General features: G+C 47.9%; 6 protein-coding genes across 6 annotated transcripts; 2 read left to right on the top strand and 4 right to left on the bottom strand.

Annotated features, from left to right (window-relative positions):
- Positions 1–340: 340 nt before the first annotated feature.
- On the bottom strand, positions 341–2,851 carry F5891DRAFT_979067 (uncharacterized protein; the record flags this gene model as incomplete). The annotated part of the gene is made up of 11 exons (XM_041376836.1): positions 341–419; positions 463–621; positions 938–1,005; positions 1,062–1,241; positions 1,543–1,585; positions 1,741–1,859; positions 1,936–2,129; positions 2,253–2,349; positions 2,402–2,632; positions 2,686–2,757; positions 2,810–2,851. The coding sequence occupies 11 exons, from the start codon at positions 2,849–2,851 to the stop codon at positions 341–343; spliced, it is 1,284 nt and encodes a 427-aa protein (XP_041227523.1).
- A 2,810-nt stretch (positions 2,852–5,661) lies between these two features.
- Positions 5,662–7,137, top strand: F5891DRAFT_1144028 (uncharacterized protein; the record flags this gene model as incomplete). Its single annotated transcript, XM_041364961.1, has 2 exons — positions 5,662–6,950; positions 7,013–7,137. The coding sequence occupies one exon, from the start codon at positions 5,662–5,664 to the stop codon at positions 6,781–6,783; it is 1,122 nt and encodes a 373-aa protein (XP_041227522.1). The 3' UTR covers positions 6,784–6,950; positions 7,013–7,137.
- Positions 7,138–7,446: 309 nt separating this feature from the next.
- Positions 7,447–9,706, bottom strand: F5891DRAFT_1277403 (Ureohydrolase; the record flags this gene model as incomplete). Its single annotated transcript, XM_041370268.1, has 9 exons — positions 9,277–9,706; positions 9,200–9,219; positions 9,130–9,139; positions 8,738–9,075; positions 8,401–8,682; positions 8,218–8,344; positions 7,762–7,848; positions 7,617–7,698; positions 7,447–7,463 (listed from the first exon to the last, which is right to left on the bottom strand). The coding sequence occupies exons 1-9, from the start codon at positions 9,316–9,318 to the stop codon at positions 7,447–7,449; spliced, it is 1,005 nt and encodes a 334-aa protein (XP_041227521.1). The 5' UTR covers positions 9,319–9,706.
- Positions 9,707–10,082: 376 nt separating this feature from the next.
- F5891DRAFT_1026315 (uncharacterized protein) lies at positions 10,083–10,867 on the top strand. Its single transcript, XM_041361410.1, has one exon. It carries the CDS (start codon positions 10,458–10,460, stop codon positions 10,731–10,733), a length of 276 nt encoding a protein of 91 aa, XP_041227520.1. The 5' UTR covers positions 10,083–10,457; the 3' UTR covers positions 10,734–10,867.
- Positions 10,868–12,340: 1,473 nt separating this feature from the next.
- On the bottom strand, positions 12,341–14,073 carry F5891DRAFT_192955 (uncharacterized protein). Its single transcript, XM_041370864.1, has 6 exons — positions 13,716–14,073; positions 13,405–13,660; positions 13,317–13,353; positions 13,186–13,264; positions 12,815–13,134; positions 12,341–12,749 (listed from the first exon to the last, which is right to left on the bottom strand). Exons 1-6 carry the CDS (start codon positions 14,011–14,013, stop codon positions 12,528–12,530), a joined length of 1,212 nt encoding a protein of 403 aa, XP_041227519.1. The 5' UTR covers positions 14,014–14,073; the 3' UTR covers positions 12,341–12,527.
- Positions 14,074–15,719: 1,646 nt separating this feature from the next.
- On the bottom strand, positions 15,720–16,286 carry F5891DRAFT_1186972 (uncharacterized protein; the record flags this gene model as incomplete). Its single annotated transcript, XM_041366765.1, has 4 exons — positions 15,720–15,746; positions 15,799–15,806; positions 15,865–16,057; positions 16,110–16,286. The coding sequence occupies 4 exons, from the start codon at positions 16,284–16,286 to the stop codon at positions 15,720–15,722; spliced, it is 405 nt and encodes a 134-aa protein (XP_041227518.1).
- Between the last annotated feature and the right edge of the window lie 59 nt (positions 16,287–16,345).

Genomic DNA, 16,345 nt, shown 5'->3' with positions numbered 1-16,345 from the left:
GTTCCCCCATCCTCAGAGATATCATTCGAGATTCCCCTCAGAAGATTTCATATCACCTCGAAACAAAAAATGCGTTTCTCCTTCTTCGCCGTTGTCGCTGCTTTGACAGCATCTATGTCTGTCAGTGCACAGTGTAGCGACACGGGGGGACCCTGCAGCACAAAAAGAGATTGCTGTTCGTACTATATTTGTGCACTTGGGGTGAGTGTGAGCAGCTCACGGTGTAACTACATGACTCACCTGCGCACCTTAGGATGAAGGATATAAGGTCTGCCAGTAGTAGTCGGCCGAGCGGCACGTCGCAACAGTGAGTCATGTCGCTGTTTTATTTTCTGCACCTTCATTTGTATTGCAAACGTACTAGCGTCCAGCTATCAACTACAACCAGCTCGAATGTGCCAGCCATTTTGCCTTGGAAACTAAAGCCGTATACAGTGATACTAGAATGCTATCTTTTCCCACCTTACATCTAAAAATCCAACTTGATGAAAATGAAACGAGCGAATCCCCGTGTTGAAAAAGTTCAATTTGAGGGAGGGCTGGTGCCTTGCAGTGCGCTTGTACATGCGACCAGCGCAACGGGCGAGTAGACCGTCTCGCGTTCTTCCGAGAAGCATCCACCTATAAGTGAGTATAGCGCTCGGGGGATACGTGAAGCACATGTGTGAAATGTACTGGATAGATCTGTAAGTTCACGTCATACTGAGCTCCTGCAGGCTAGACAGTCCTCGCCAAGTGGCGTGCAAATCGACCCATTACTCCACAGACAGCTTAGAAAGCGAGGCGACAATGATTGTCATTAATGAAATCAGAAAGACAATGAGAGATGACAAAAGGAGGATATAAAGATGAATAAAATTATCCATGTTTTAAGACAATCAGTGGCCGTCTTCTGTGAACGGAGACACAACAGAGGAACAGCACAACACGAGCCCACCATTTGTGGTTCTCGACGCGTTTTGCCCTGTGGCTAGCTGGTTCCGGTCGCCAAGTAACATACAGTGCCTGTAGATAAAACTCGAGACACCAACCATTGATGTCATATCTCCAAAAAGACGCACCTTTTTATCATCTAGTGCAGGAACATCGACAACAGGAGGACTACGATGGGAAGAAGTACCGAGTCCTGGGCGTTGCTGAGTTTGGACTTGTTCATTAGTGTCGGGTGGGGAATGGTGGAATAAGTGGGGAAGGCGAGCGAGGAGCGCACGTGGAGGTGATCCCCAGGATGATGCAAAACACTACGGCAGCGATGTAGAAAGCGATCACGATGGAAACGGCTGGTAGTGAATGACTAACAATGCAGAAGTCAGGACAAGGGAGGCAAATTGAGACGGCGGTAACGCGCAGGACTTTTTGCTGCAATGGGTCTCGTCGGTACCACTGACAGGGTTCTCTCATTGGCACTAGGAGCCACAACGAAGGAACAGCACCACGCAAACACATGGGTTAGGAATGTGCATTTCGCCTTTTTCACTGTTTTCGGTCGGCAAGTAACATACAATACCTGTGCAGGAATTAAACCATTCAAGGAATACATACCTGCTTGTCTCGATGTGCAACAACTTTGACAATGCGAAGATTGCTGTTGGAGGGGGTAGTCTGCCTTGGTCATTACTAAAGTCCAATGACTCCATGAACATCGGGTGGAGAGCGGAAGAGTGAGAACTACTGACTGATGAGTGCATCTGCCAGTGGATGTGACCCCAGGGGCGTTTAGAATCGTTGAGGTTCGGTTACCTCATCGTTGTGAAGTCGAGAGCGCGGAAAGAGTGAGGACAGTCAAATGGGGAGTTCCTGTGCATGGAATCGCGAACGCTTTGCGGAAGTTGGGATATTTCTCCAGTGTTCGACGGACACTATCCCCAAGCGCAAGACGACGTCGTGGATACACACAGAATGACCTGATTCAGATTGTGTTGGAAACAAGCGAACCTCGTATTGAAAACTAAGGAAATCTGCAGGAGGTTTAGTGTCATACAGGGTACTCGGATGGTACCACGTTCGAGCAAACGGGTGAGTAGGTAGTCTATTTTTCTTTTGAGAAGCATCCACACATAACTGGGTCCAGCGCTCGAGAAATGTCCAGCACGTGGCGCCATTTCTCGCATAACTTAGGATGCGAGGTGCTAACCGATGTCATTGGTGACATAACGAAAGATACACTACAACAAGACAAAAATACAGTGAAAATTATTGCCCAAGTGCTACTCACTATAAACTTGGACCATCAACGGGAGAGTGAGACGCACAAGAGAGAACCAGGATCAAACGATTCCACCATGTAAGGTTTTTGATACGTTTCTCCTTATCACTAGCTCGTTCCGGCGGCCGTGCGACGTGCAACACCTGTACAAAAATGTTCAGATACCAGCCAATGTCAACCCGCCGTAGAACATACTTGGTTATCTTGTTGCGCAGCAACTTCGACAACACGAGTGCGACTAGAGGAAGTACTGAGCCCTGAGCGTTGTTGGAGTTCGATTGGGTCATCAACATCGGGCAGTGTGGGATAGAAAAGTGGGGAAAGGCGGACTTGGAGCGTACGTGGACGCGACTCCCGGAAGGGTGCAAAAGCACTGCGGCGGCGATGTACAAAGGGACGGGGATGGAGACTGTTGCTAGTGGGGAACTGGGCAGGTAAGTTGGTACGTGAATCGGCAAATTTAGATAGTGGTGACATACAGAATCACAGTCTTGCAAGTCCTCGAGCAATCCTGGAAGTTGAAGGGGGGCTGGACGTTGCGTAGCATTAGCCTAGAATAGTAATGTTACGATCAATGTTAAGGTCGAGAACGACAGAACATACTAGTGCATCTGAGAACGACTTCTGCAAGAGGGACGTAAGCATATGCTGTATTCTTGTAAGCCTTGAGATGACGATACACACCTTCTTTTTGAGTCCAGATTGTTGTGCCTAAGAGTCGACGCAAATAAGATGGCGAGTAGGAGTTGAGTTGGTACTCACAGGGATGGAAAGGAGGTTCTCTAGGCCAGCGGCTTTGAGGATGGCGTGAATGTTCCAAACGTATGCGTTTTCATCAGCGCAAGCTGTGGATAGTATCTTTCCATCAGCAGAAAAGGCTGCATGCTCGACGTCCTTTTCGTGCTTGAGAGGTAGACCGATAGAGAGGTTAGTGTCCAAATTCCAGAGACGTGCCGTTTTGTCCCAAGATGTACTCGCGAGGAGACGGTCATTGCGAAATAAAGTGATGGCTTCAACAACCTGGTTGTGGCCGTCCAGAACGGCAATCTGGTGCCATGTGGCAGTGTCGAATATCCTAAGCGAGCCATTCCCTGAACCGGATATAAGCTTATTTTCATCCGACGTCCAGGCCAAGCTCCAAACGGCATATTCGTGTTTGATTGTTGAGAGCAGCTTGCCAGTTTTTGCATTCCGGATCTCGATTCCATCTTCGCTGTACCCTCCCGTTGCAATCTTTGTTGCTTTGGGTGAGTAACTCACCACGTATACCGACTCGTGTCCTGTCTGGATCGGATTCAAACCCTGGACTATCAATGGTTTGCCACTCTCGACATTCCACACTCTTGCTATCCCATCCGCGGATCCGACCACAATTTGTACACCATCTGGACTCCAGCATACCGAGTTGACGTCTCCACTGGGCTCTTTCCATTTCGTGATGACCTTCCTTGTCTCCACGTCCCACAACCTCACCGTCCCATCAAGATAGCTGCTGACAACGGTTCTGCCGTTTGGAGACAATGCCATGCTCCATACCCCTATTTCATCCTCCTCATCTCGCCAATCTTCGCCTATCTGGGTACAGCTCTCTAGGTCCCATAGTCGAAGTGAGCCGTCTCTCGAACATGTGATGATACGCTGCCCACCGGGTAGGTGCGCAACGCCTCGGACCAGCTTGGTATGCCCTCGCATAATCTTTTGTATCTTGATTGTTGACGCCCTTTTGATCCTAGCAGCCGTGGAAGACATGGTCGGGGCTAAGGATAATGGGGATTATATGTACGTGCGAGAACAGCTTGTTGGATTCTTCGAGCAGGTTCTCCTTGTCTTCAGGTACCAAGATCGTTGGTGAATTAACAAGCCTATATTCTCCTGAATAAGTGTCAATCGACGTGCATGAGGCATTCCTCACGAAAGAGTTAGAGACTTCGGAACGTTGTACACAGCGTTCTCAAAATTTTGCAACAGGTCTCTGCGAAGATGCTTTGACACCGTTCAGCACGTACTCCTTTTTCACCCAGAATGTAACGTACAACAAGCTTTCACTTAGAACAACTAGACAAATTTGATCGACACAAGATCGGGAGGGAGGGCTGGTGGTCGAGACAGCGGACTTGCGGTGGACGATTAATTTTGGGTTGGGAGGGTCGTACAAGTGTTCGTTGAAGTGCTCATTCCGCGTTATCCTTGTTCCCTTTACAAACGAATCTCCCTGTGCCACGACTTAGACACGTGCGTCCCCTCGCCCCTGTTTTTCCCTTGCATCCTGGATGATCCGATTCATCTCCTGCATACGCGGTTTCTTCCAGCCGTCGGATGAATAATCAGATTATACGGGAAAGCATAGATGCGGTTTCTGATTGCCCCTTCACCATCGCAGAACATCATTAAACTCTTGCTGCTCGAGCCCGACAAGTTGTATGAAACCACGATGCCCAACCATGTAGCTAAGCGCACCTCGGGAGTCCAGGGGGTAGTATTCCTCACACTGGTCCGAGTCAAAGGAGCTCACTAGCCCTTCAGGCTTCAGTGACAAAGTCCAACCATCAAAGAGTTTGACTATTTTCAGCAGTCATCCGAAGCTCATGGTGATCTGCCCGTGTGCTGATTGGTGTGCTGGGGATATCACTTCGTATGTTTGATGTTCGGGTTCACAATATGAATTACAATCGTTTTCCAGTATTTCTCCTCGACTTGCTTGAATACGATAAGACTCTACAATTCGCAGCAGCGCCCGCTCTACTCCGTGGGACTCCCGATTGAGGCAGAAGTATCACAGAATAAAGCATGTGTACTGTTTGAAATTTGGAGGCCGCCATCACGGCCTGCTACGATAAGGCCCTTTGGCCAAATCCTCGCTGTCCGGCATGATCATGGCCTACAACACGCAAGCAATAGCTGATCAACACTGTACAATACTTCAAGTTGTTAATGACTTTGTAAAAGATGAATTTACATCACACAACTGTCTGTGTAGTTGTGCGTAGCTGAACGGAGCAGGGAGAAAGGGGTGCAGAGTCTGCGATCCTTCGGACTTTATCGATGCATCATGAATAGTACGTCGGAGAACCATAGACTTTATTTGGATGTACACTGAAGGACCAAGCATTCTGCTACCCTCAAGCTCTTGCTCCAGAATCTCCCTCCTGGAGAGTCAGTGACAATACATACAAGCAATGTGTCAGTCGGATGAGGTTCATCGTTCCAGTGATATTGTCAGTGGTCGGTGTTCTTTTATTGTCCCACATTTGCATCATGTAATAACCACTATTTCCATAGAGCCAGACCACATCATGAAACCTAAGTGCAACAATGAATCCGGCATGGACCGTCACAGCTCGCGGTTCACATACTTTAACGCGGCTTGGGCCACTGCTGTGGAACTTCTTCTGCTATTGTTCATGAGGTGTTAAAAGAGGGCTCCTTCAGACCAGTTTTCATATCACTCAGCCAACATGGAGACTACCCCTCGAGCTTCATTTAACGACCTTCCCGCCGAGATCGTCGCCATCGTCATAAAATATGCTGCAGAGCCCACCTTTACTCAAGACGAGGAATATGAGCCGACGAATCTATACTCGACCGCTCGTGAACTTTGTCTTGTCTCCCGCACTTTTAGGCACCTTGCACTGCCTATAATGTTGCACACCGTATTACTGGATTTTGATAACATGCCAGCTTTCTTGCATGCTCTACGCATGCAGAACGAATATGCTCAAACATATCCTGCTCTCCGTTTCGAGTACACACCTCACGTACGCAACATCTGGATCGGAGAGTGTTTGGATGAGTGTCCCTCAGACGCTCCCGTGGACAGCAGCTTCACCTCTGAGCCTGTGTCGGACCTTGACCTCATCGCTCCACTACTCCTGGGCGCATCATCGCTCGCAATCGACTTTTCATGTCTGTACCTCGTGACATCCTGCATAGAGCTCGCATGGACCCGTATGGACAAGAGCACAGACCGTGGAAGTTTACCGCTTCCGTGGAACACAAAAACATTAACGCTATCGAGGATGAGCTGTGATACATGGGAAATGGCGACGCTTGCCTCAGGATCAGCCTTCTTGGCATCCATCACCCACTTTATCGCCCTCCCCCCTGAGGAGGATGACACATGGTTACACATCCTTTTTCGAACTAGGCGCGGTGTTGGACCTCAAAACTACGCTACGCCTCTGTGGATGTCGTACGTTCCGTGGAATTCTTTCGAGAGGCTCGAAAGAGCCTCTTTGGTTTTCCCCCGAGTCCAACTCCCGTTCGACACGTTTGAATATAGCATAGGAGCGAAGCTGCACGCGGAACTGTTGACGCTCCCTGGTTCGATGCTGAAGGGCCGGCGCGTACCCGCGGAGATACAAGGGTCCAAAGACACTGAAGAGGGTTATTTTTCCTTGCAAGATGGTAATGCTGCCGTGTCCGACGAGGATTTCGTTTCCTTGAACGACGTTCATGTTGCAGTTTCCGATCATCCGGTGCACTTTTGTGCTATGACAACTTGTGGGTCTTGTGTTCATCCAGACTGGCAGAAAGTGTGGGCATCTGGGTTGCAAGCTGAAGGGAGATGGGTGTTGTGATACGATTAATATTGGGTATACGTAGCTTGCTTCATGTATCGTGTCTATATACTTCTTGGCACCGATTATTAGACTTGTCAATACTGTCGATATCTCTAGAGACCATAGATTTCGCCAACGGACAATAGTACAACACGCAGTGCACCCGGATATTTCCCTGTACGACTGTAGAAAACTCAATTAGTGTCGTCCTTCGAAGTTCAAAATATTGTAGAAGCATGCAACTCATTTTTCTCAACAACATTGAACGCGATGTGCTGCATCAGAACTTCAGAATTGATTTCGTCTTTGGCTGCGCCTGTTCATTAATTTGTCTTCGTGCTAGAGACTCATCGTTTTCCTCAGATGTTGCCGGCAGCTATTGACATCGAACATTGTATACTCGATAATTTGATTGATAAAATCTATCAACACGAACACATCAGACAGGGTTTGCATGCTTAACTGATACAAATAAGAAATATCACGTCTAACAATGTGGCACGTGAACAAGCACGGCCTCCGATTGCCAGTCTAGTCTACGTGGAGATCAAATCTACATCTAACACCTCTCTTCACTGTTGCCGAACAGCTTAATCATTGTGCATTTGAGAAAGCAGATGTGACTCACTGCCACTAGATCATAACATCGTCACATCGAGATTGGTCTACGACACTCGCAACTCAGAGAAGAGTTTCGCCTGTGTAACAAACAGATAGTGAGCGTCATTGATAATACACGCCGTAGGTAGTCCTTGTAGATGGCCAAAAGTGCACATGCGATCATGCATCCTCATTCAAGAATAGCAAACAACCGCGCAAAAAGCGAACGTGGCAGCAGATGGACGACTTACCCAAAGCAGAACGGACCAATGAGCACCCCACCGTCACGGTCTGGCGTACACTCTCAGCATCTGCAAGTGCGGGGTTAACCTCCTGCGTGCGATAGACCAAATCAGATCATATCAATGCGAGCAGAGATGGAGGTAAGACACGTACCATCAAGTCAAGCGCGACAAGTAACCCAGTCTCATGAATTGCCTCGCAAATGTAGTGTCCTTCACGGAAGGTGAGCCCACCGCGCACCTGCAGGATTTCGGTCAGTTCCGCTCATTGACTTGACGTTTAATTTGACTTGAAATTAATTTGTGAATACAATATCTGCCCGTCATAGGCTTGGACATTCCTGTCACAGATCAAACCGCCTATGTTTCCAAGGAACGTGGGCACTGAAAAGTCTCTGCACAAGCCAACATATATTTACGTGGCGTATTTTCTAAATGCCCCTTCAGGGCCAGGATAAATAGAGAATAATGGGCATTTTCGTGCACATTCTTGCATCTTCAACAAGCAAAAGGTTTTTTTCAGCACGCACTAAGTCACTAAAAGCATTTAGATCGCACGGCTGACTTCATCTCACGCAAGAAGTACGTGCCAAAATACTGAAATACTCACCGGTGTCCCCGTGCTAGGCGCAACACTTGGGTCGAGCGCGTCGACATCAAAGCTCAGGTGAATAGGACGGTCTCTTTGCGGGTTGACATGGTCGAGCGCCATTTCGACCACCTTGCCAATCCCATAGCTAGGTGAAGCACAGTCAGCGTGAGCGTCCTTCTCTCCACCAGATCCCAAACTTACCGGTCGACATCGTGCATGCTAAATGCCTTGATGCTGTGTTTCTTCAGGATTTCCTTTTCACCCTTGTCCACGTCCCGCAAACCAATGTAGACGAGACGCTCAGCTGGGAGGTGAGAAACCCAGTCGAATTTCGCAAGGACCGAGTCTGGGGACGGAGCAGGGGGGTTGAGCTTGAGGAGAAAGGAGAGAGGCATGCCGTGGATGTTTCCAGTGTCGGTAGAGTATATCGTATTGATATCCGCGTGAGCATCTATCCAGATGACACAAGCTTGATCATATGCTCTGTAGATAAAATGTCACAACAGTAGAAGGAGCTCGCCTAAACGGAGATGCTCACCTTAGGGTTCCCGAGATAGTGCCCATGGCTAAGGAATGGTCTCCGCCAAGGGTGACGGGGAGGCGCCCCATCTCTGCATGAGCCTGCACGGCAGATGCGACACTCTTGCAGACCTGTGCAACGAGTAGAGGGCTTCTCAACCTCGCGATGGATGCGTCTAACGCCGTATCAACAACAACATCACTGGTGCCATTACCTTGGATGCCATTCGATGGTGGAGGAACACCCTCAAATTGGTGGTGCCCGTCAAAAACGACATGCCACCCGAGTTCTTCGACCTGGTTAATGAGTCCTGCTTGAACGAGGTGGATAGGACCTTTGTCTACGCCAGGTTTTGGCTGAGAGAACAGGGAGTGAGTCGTGATTTAAAAGAGACTATTGAGAAAACTGACCTGACCACCGCTATAGCCGGTGTTGTAAGATTGTAGTCACACCAGTGCAGGTCGACGTTGGAATGCTCACCTAAACGGACATCCTAAAATCTAAAAAGATGAGTCGGCACAGAGCATAGCGAAGACATTTCGATGGAACACACGCACAGCAACGGTCTTTGGGCTAGGCAAAAGATTATTAGACGACATCCCAAAGGCTAATGGTGAGTGGAAAGTCAAAGCGTCAATAGTTAAAGCGAGGAAGGTGGGTGACAAGGGAATCTTTTTGTAGACTCACGATATCTGGGTTAAACAAGGAAGAAAAATGTATATGGGGACTACGTGTATAAGTTATCACAAGGCTAGCCTCGATAGTGAGATCCGAAACTGCATGACGATATTTTCCGGGTCGGCCGGACAGTTAAACATAAGTAATTGATGAACGTTGGATATTTTGAAGAACAATATTGTGGTTGCCGGATAAATGCTACACTCTGTCGTACTCCCCAGATTTCACAATATTAATGCATTTGTTATGATGACGATCAATGATGCATTCATTTGTGAGTTCTCTGAGAATGGGGTGTACCGTGTCGTCAAGGGTCGGAGCTTGAATATTTGAATCATTGTTGATTCAGATTGCCTCGTGATGCCCAGTGAACTCGGGCTGTGACAGGATTAGCGCGTGATACCTAGCTAGGCCTCACGATCGCAGGTACGTTTAGAGCACGCCGCACAGAAAAATTAATCGTGATCAGATTGGTGAATATAGAATTTTCATTCCCACTGGCGTTCGAGTACACCAACCACTTATCTCACTTTGTACCGGCCAGGGACCAGCATCCATGTTTCATTCGAGAATTTGGCACCACTGGCAGTATACCGTATAGCCAGGAAGGACTCGAAACATGTGAAGCGACTCTCATTGTTGTAATCTGCAACAGTGTCAGCGCAAGCAGCCCAATGCAAAGGTGGGATCGGTTAGACTCACAATGCGCTGTCTAGATAAACAGCAGTAGTGCCTCCCTAGCCAAATTAGCACGGCACTATCTCTGCGAACATGCTCGGAGTACGTTATAAAGCTGCAGGATCAAGATAACTATTAATGGAGTTGGTACAGCGAGATGATAACAGTGATGGTGGTGAGAGGAGAAGAGTTCATTAAAACTCCGAGTCGCAAGGAGATCTGCCGTGGTTGGACTTTCTTCTCTTCACTCAGGCTTATTTACTGAATACAGTTGTATAGTAGGGTCAGTGCTTATTCTGCAGTCGTGCTACATGTGCAGTTTTTGCATAGTAGTAGGTGCTGTTATTGGCACTACGGTGGCAGGAATATCAGCGTCATTTCAATGCTATCATGCTCAGATCTTCTGAGTTTGACAGGGATTCTCACGTCCCTTGCTTTTGCTCATCATCATCACCACTATCATCGACGACAGCGTTCTCCAACCGAGTCTGACTGTCCCACCCATGCAACCTATCCCGGGCCAGCTTCTGGGTCCGCTTATCATTGCAGCCCATCTCCACCGCTTCGTGACCGCTCTGTCCTGCCATCATGGCTTGGGCTTGTGACGTCTGGTTCTCGCGGTAGTCAGCACGCAGGTGGGACCTTCAAAAGACAGTAGTTACGGTATTTCCTTGCTGCACGACCGCTGGCCTATTGGCAACAGATCTACGAGACTTGTATTGGTATGTATGCTTCCATTTGGAAGTAGTGCTTAGCTTGAATATCAACAGTGCACGGATATTTTGCATCAGCGCATGAAGGTTGCGCGTGCGTGAATTGTATTCTAGGAACCTGAAGTTTAGCTTGCGAGACTTCAACCACACATCACCGTTTAGCGACTGAGCGAGGCATAAACAAGCATAAGTTTTTTGAGATGGGCTAGTGTTACAGGTATTTTTTCAAGGAAGCGGATTTTTTATTATTAACTCTTCACTAAAGTCCTGCCACAGATATAGGATATGCGCCCATCACCAGGACTGAAGTCAGTCTTGATACCTATATCAAGACTGGGATTGGATTGAAACCCAGCGGACGGCCAAAGAAAGAAAGAGGAAATACAGACCATGCTGGCGACCAACGACCACTACGAGTTCTAGGCCATGTTTGCGGAGTTTGCATGAGGGATCGAGCTTTGTGCGTAACGACTTGCTGCAGGATTGAGCACCCCTGCTAGCCACCCCCACAAATTTACCGACGTCGGGCAACGCTTCTTATTTCGTGTCCGAGTCAATACATTGTAAGTTTCCCATCTGACATTATGTATATGATGAAGAATTGATGTTTCGTGCCGCACAAACTAGTCGTTTTTGCCCATTTTCCTGGATTGAAGGTATTGAGAGATGTGATAACCCAGCAGCAGAATATAAGATACATGCTTGAGTACAATGAGATGGAATTGAAATTACATGAAAGACCGCAAAACCCCATACCATAAAGTATAGACCCAACTTGGAGGACGGTGTTGCACGCTTCTCCGTATCACACAGAAGACATCAATTGCTGGTGCAATCGCGAGTAACCATATCTTATACAGTCACGTACTATGCTATCTTGCTCGAAGTCCAAGCATACGCAAGTTGTGGATTGTCGTCCTTTTGCAGAGACCATTGCCGGTAAGTTAGCAAACATACCTATTGTCCCATCAACTCTTATACAACATCCATAGACGTGTGTGGAGCATTTCGATCTCGACAACGGCAGGGCGATGTATGCAGGAATCGCCCATTCCTGCGTTCATGCAAACCTTGCACGGATGTCGTTATGACCAGCCAGGGGGTTGGCCTGGCTCTATTTTTTGTCACCTCAGCTTTTATAGAACTTATACACCAAATAATGGCACAGACACGCTCTACCGAAGAGGTACCTTTGGATAGCTCAGGTGTCGTTGAGTTTGTCTTTCAGGGTTGGGCAAGGAGTTCGCTCTATCACGCAACGAAGACTATCACAGTCTGCAGGTAAGCAATGGATACCGTCGGCATATCTTATTTCTGCTTTCTCCATGCTCGCCAACGCCAGGTTACCCTTTTTTTGCATCCAGAAAAGAGGAGTCGGCTATGCCAAAGGAAGATGTGAATTTTCATGCTAACCACCGGACTTCTGACGGACCAGGCCATCCAGCGATCGGCGCGATACTTTCCCAGATCCACGCATATCTTGTCTCTTTTCCGAGAGGGAGGTACACGAACCAGCGACCACATGGTCCACCCCACGGCTTATGCACTTCGCAGATTGAACCACTCTGCATCACTCTGCTCAGGTCCTCGTCAAAGATGATGTGCTTTATTTACATACTGTATGTCATAGTGAAGTAGTAATGAACTGAAACTAAGAGAATGACTATAAAATTCCAAAGGGATTGTAATGCAGACGAAGATAATTATATAAACTTAGGGAATAAATCAAGTATGGCACGCTATACATTTGCTTCCGCCAACTTCGCCGAAACAGAACGCGAATTAACACTGTCCTGCTCTGGCCTAGCTACTTGTGCCATGTCGGTTCCTTCTGCTGGGATCGATGCAATCCCTGCGAATGCTAGTGTCGTAGGTGCTGCTGGAGCATTTCGGGTCGACCAATCATGTGTGACTGCCCTCCCCCGTGCCACGCGTATGATGATGAACAACTGCGCAATGCCCTATTTGTTTTTGAAAAAGAAGCCAGTGTCAGAGACACAGATAAGTCAGGTCTTTACATGCTTACTTGAACTTGGTAAATGGACAGGAAGCATACCGTGGAGACAGTGTCTGAATCCACAGAAAATGCAACTATGTAGACGACGACGAAGACACTGTATGCCATGGCGGACTCGACGACCATGAGGATGATGGTATCATAGATGCTAGAGTCATATTCAACCAACGCCGCCTTCATTTCGCTTCGCATGGAGACCAGACGTTTCGCCACGAGAATGGTATAAAGCACAGTGTTCGCCACTAAGAAGGCGAGATATGCAACTGTGGCTTTGATCGTGTAAAATGAAGTCCCGGTACCCGCCTGGACCAAGACGACGATGGCCACAGCTGCTCAAAATGTCAGCGACCACGACCGTTTTGTAAATGATCTAACTGCACCAATCATGCCAATATAGACGATGAACATGGGGATCATCACGTGTCTTGCCCAATCCCATATCACAAAACATCGGTAAAGCTGAGTATTTCACGGGTCAGGTTTGCACGATACGGCAAACTATTCGGCTTACGAGCAGCGCTTGCATGAACCACTCCGTGACGTAACCACTAGATGAGAGCGTCAACGTTGTGTGTAGGTGGATAGGTAAAGGTGCTTGCCAGAGTATCGCCACAAAGTTGATACGGTATTGCATTCCGTTCTCAATCAGCGCAGCGGGACCCCCAGGTGCATCTCGAAGGTCTATCCAGATCATCTGTGTATATTTGGTACTGCAAGCAAAGCATATCGTCGAAAGTGCGAACGTGAGGAGGGTGTAACAAAGAAGCATGCGACGATTATCTGCAATTTTCTGCCCACGTCGAGGACGTTGCATGAGAGCAGTCACCGCTTGTACAGTAAGGAGAAGGTATATGCCTATCATGGTACAGAGGTCAACTACCGAATCCTCATGAGTGGGCCGAAAACGCACCGTAGGATACACCTCCCAGAATCATTCCGATAAGACGAGACCGTTCAAGCGGCAAATCTGTCTGTGGGGTATAGGACGACATACCTGAAATTTGGGAAGATGAGGGGATATCGGGAACGTATGTCTTAATATCCGGCAGCAGTGACCAGCAGGATGGATTGGCCCCGGAGAAGAAGCAGTTATATACGGAGTCAGAATAGGGAGAAAGAATGCATCGACCAGGGTCACTGCAACACGGGCAAGTGGAGACCCTTTTACGTGAGATGATAAAGACGAGAGCGACAGAGGGTTGATGCATCAATCATCTACAGTGCAAGGTGCCGTGAATACTTTCACGTGGCTCAAGCCGGGATCGACGCTAGTCCCCAAGGAATGGCACCTCAGGTTCTGTGATTAGGGACGTCAGGATCACGACTCATTAAACAAAATGATGGAATAAAATTGTTATTCAGTAGGGCTAATGTCACTAGCATGAACGTACTAGTACTGTTCTCCACAGAGTATGTATACTCAATAAAACTTCTTTTCACCACAAAAAGATTGCTTCGCTGCCTGAACTGAGAAGGTCCCGACGGAACACCGCTGGGCGCTGAGCGCTGAGCGCCCGCCAGATAGTGACAGAACGAAGCCTGTGGTGACGTAAAGTACCCGAAGCAGTGGCACAACATGGACGTTCGGGATGATCCTGTGCTGGGGTGATGCTGTGTTGAACAAGAGGTGCGAATTCCTATCCATTGTGGCTGAAGGCACTAAACGCTAAAGTATCATATACTCAGTCGTAGAGCTGTACAATCAGTGCCATTCGCATGTTGGCAAGATGGTCCGGTCATATATGGGGTTCGTGTCAGGTTAGATTCTAGAGACATGCCAAATGTACCCCCAAGGAGGTGGTCGTTCGGAAATAGAGTGATGGACTTGATGGCCCCATATTCGTGACCCTCATGCGCCACCCGGCAATGAGCTTCAGCCTTCTCCGAATGCTAATCACAAACATTTGAGTTTGATCGTGGGTAAAGCAGGATCGTGTCCCTGATTTTGATGCCCTCCTGTCGCGCCTCAGGTGAGCTCACTGCATACACCCACTTGTATCCGGTCTCTGTTGGATCCAGACCTTCGACTCATTCGCTGCTCTTCGTAACCCACACTCTTGCCATCCCATCATATAATTCGCTTACCACTTGCCTGCCATCAGGCCTCCAGCATACCAAGTTCACAATGTCCCCTTTGCATTTGACGACAACCTTTTTCGTTTCGACATCCTACAACCTGCTTCACTTGTGGTAGCAGCAATCTTGTCATTCGGGGACAATGCCACAGTTCTTACTCCTGCCTTATTATAATCTCGCTACTCATCAGCTGTCTATGTCTATGTACCAGGCAGGTGCGCAACGCCGGTTAAGTGGCTGGCACGGCCTCGCAGAGTCTTATAGGGAGTCACTGTTGACGTCTTGTCCGTCTCAGTAGCAGGAGAAGACATGGTGGGCACTCGGGGGGATCTTGATGAAGGGGATCACGGCCTATGTGCGCCAGAGCAGCTCGTCGGATATCTCGATCAGAATGGGTTTTTTGCCAGGTATACATCTGCAAACTAGAAATTTCTTCACAGATATGGTAATTTTCGACAGTTTCCCACAGCCACCCAAAGTGGCGACAGAGCTCACAGAACGTACAGCCCCAGACGCCAAAGTGGTCACAGAGCTCACAACCGGGTCAGACTGTTCAAAATAAATTCAATGGTTTCCAGCTCAACGGCCTCAATCTTTTTAAAGTGTTGAAGTCTACTAGTAGTACTAGTACTTAGTACTTAGTACTTAGTAGTAGCAGGCTCGGAACTTCCTTTTAATTGCTAGCTTGAATTTGCACATTGTCCCCAATTACGATACAAACATTATATTCAACGAAATACCAATATATAGTAGTAGTACTGTACATACTAGTACTACTAATGCGCGCGCCGAACTTGAACACAAAAGAATAAGAATAGCTCGAGTCATCAGTCTAAAATTACTGATACACGACGGTTGGATTGTTCTGTGATAAGACATGAAGTTTGCAGTGGCGAATGTGAACAGATATGACTTACCTTGCAAACTGCATGGCGCAAGTGAACGGTGAGAAAGACCGTATTTTTGAAAAGTAATTCGCATACACCCTAATCCTATATCTGCTTTGTCGAGCTTTTTCTTCGAAACGTCGGACTGGTGCTTAGAAAGATTCGCCATGATTTCGTGTTCTCGCACTACACAATCCGCTAGCACCTTCTCCGCCCTAAATACATCCCGCCTCGCCCTCGCTAGGTCCATGACGAGGTTGGCTTCAAGTTCATCGGTGTCGTTGATTGACTGTAAGTACCATGTTACTTAGAGCGAATGCGATACAATATGATTGACTTACCATTGACCTGATACCATCAGCTATATCGTACAGGTCAGAAATACCGCTGGAATCGTGACGACACGAGTGACAACTTGGACATTGCTGAACAGAGTGTGTGCGCGTACAAGGCATCAGGCGCGAAGATGATGATGGGATATCATTGCTGAGATTAAGACTGATTGGTGGGGCTGACATTTCAGAGAAACAAAGAGTAAGTTGTTGATTATGAATTGGGCTTCTCACGACTCACGAGT

This window comes from Suillus fuscotomentosus (genome assembly GCF_016647785.1).
Source record: "Suillus fuscotomentosus strain FC203 chromosome Unknown F5891scaffold_19, whole genome shotgun sequence".
Lineage (NCBI taxonomy): Eukaryota > Fungi > Basidiomycota > Agaricomycetes > Boletales > Suillaceae > Suillus > Suillus fuscotomentosus.
The sequence above is the reverse complement of the archived record's forward strand: the minus strand, read 5'-3'. Positions and strand labels throughout refer to the sequence as shown.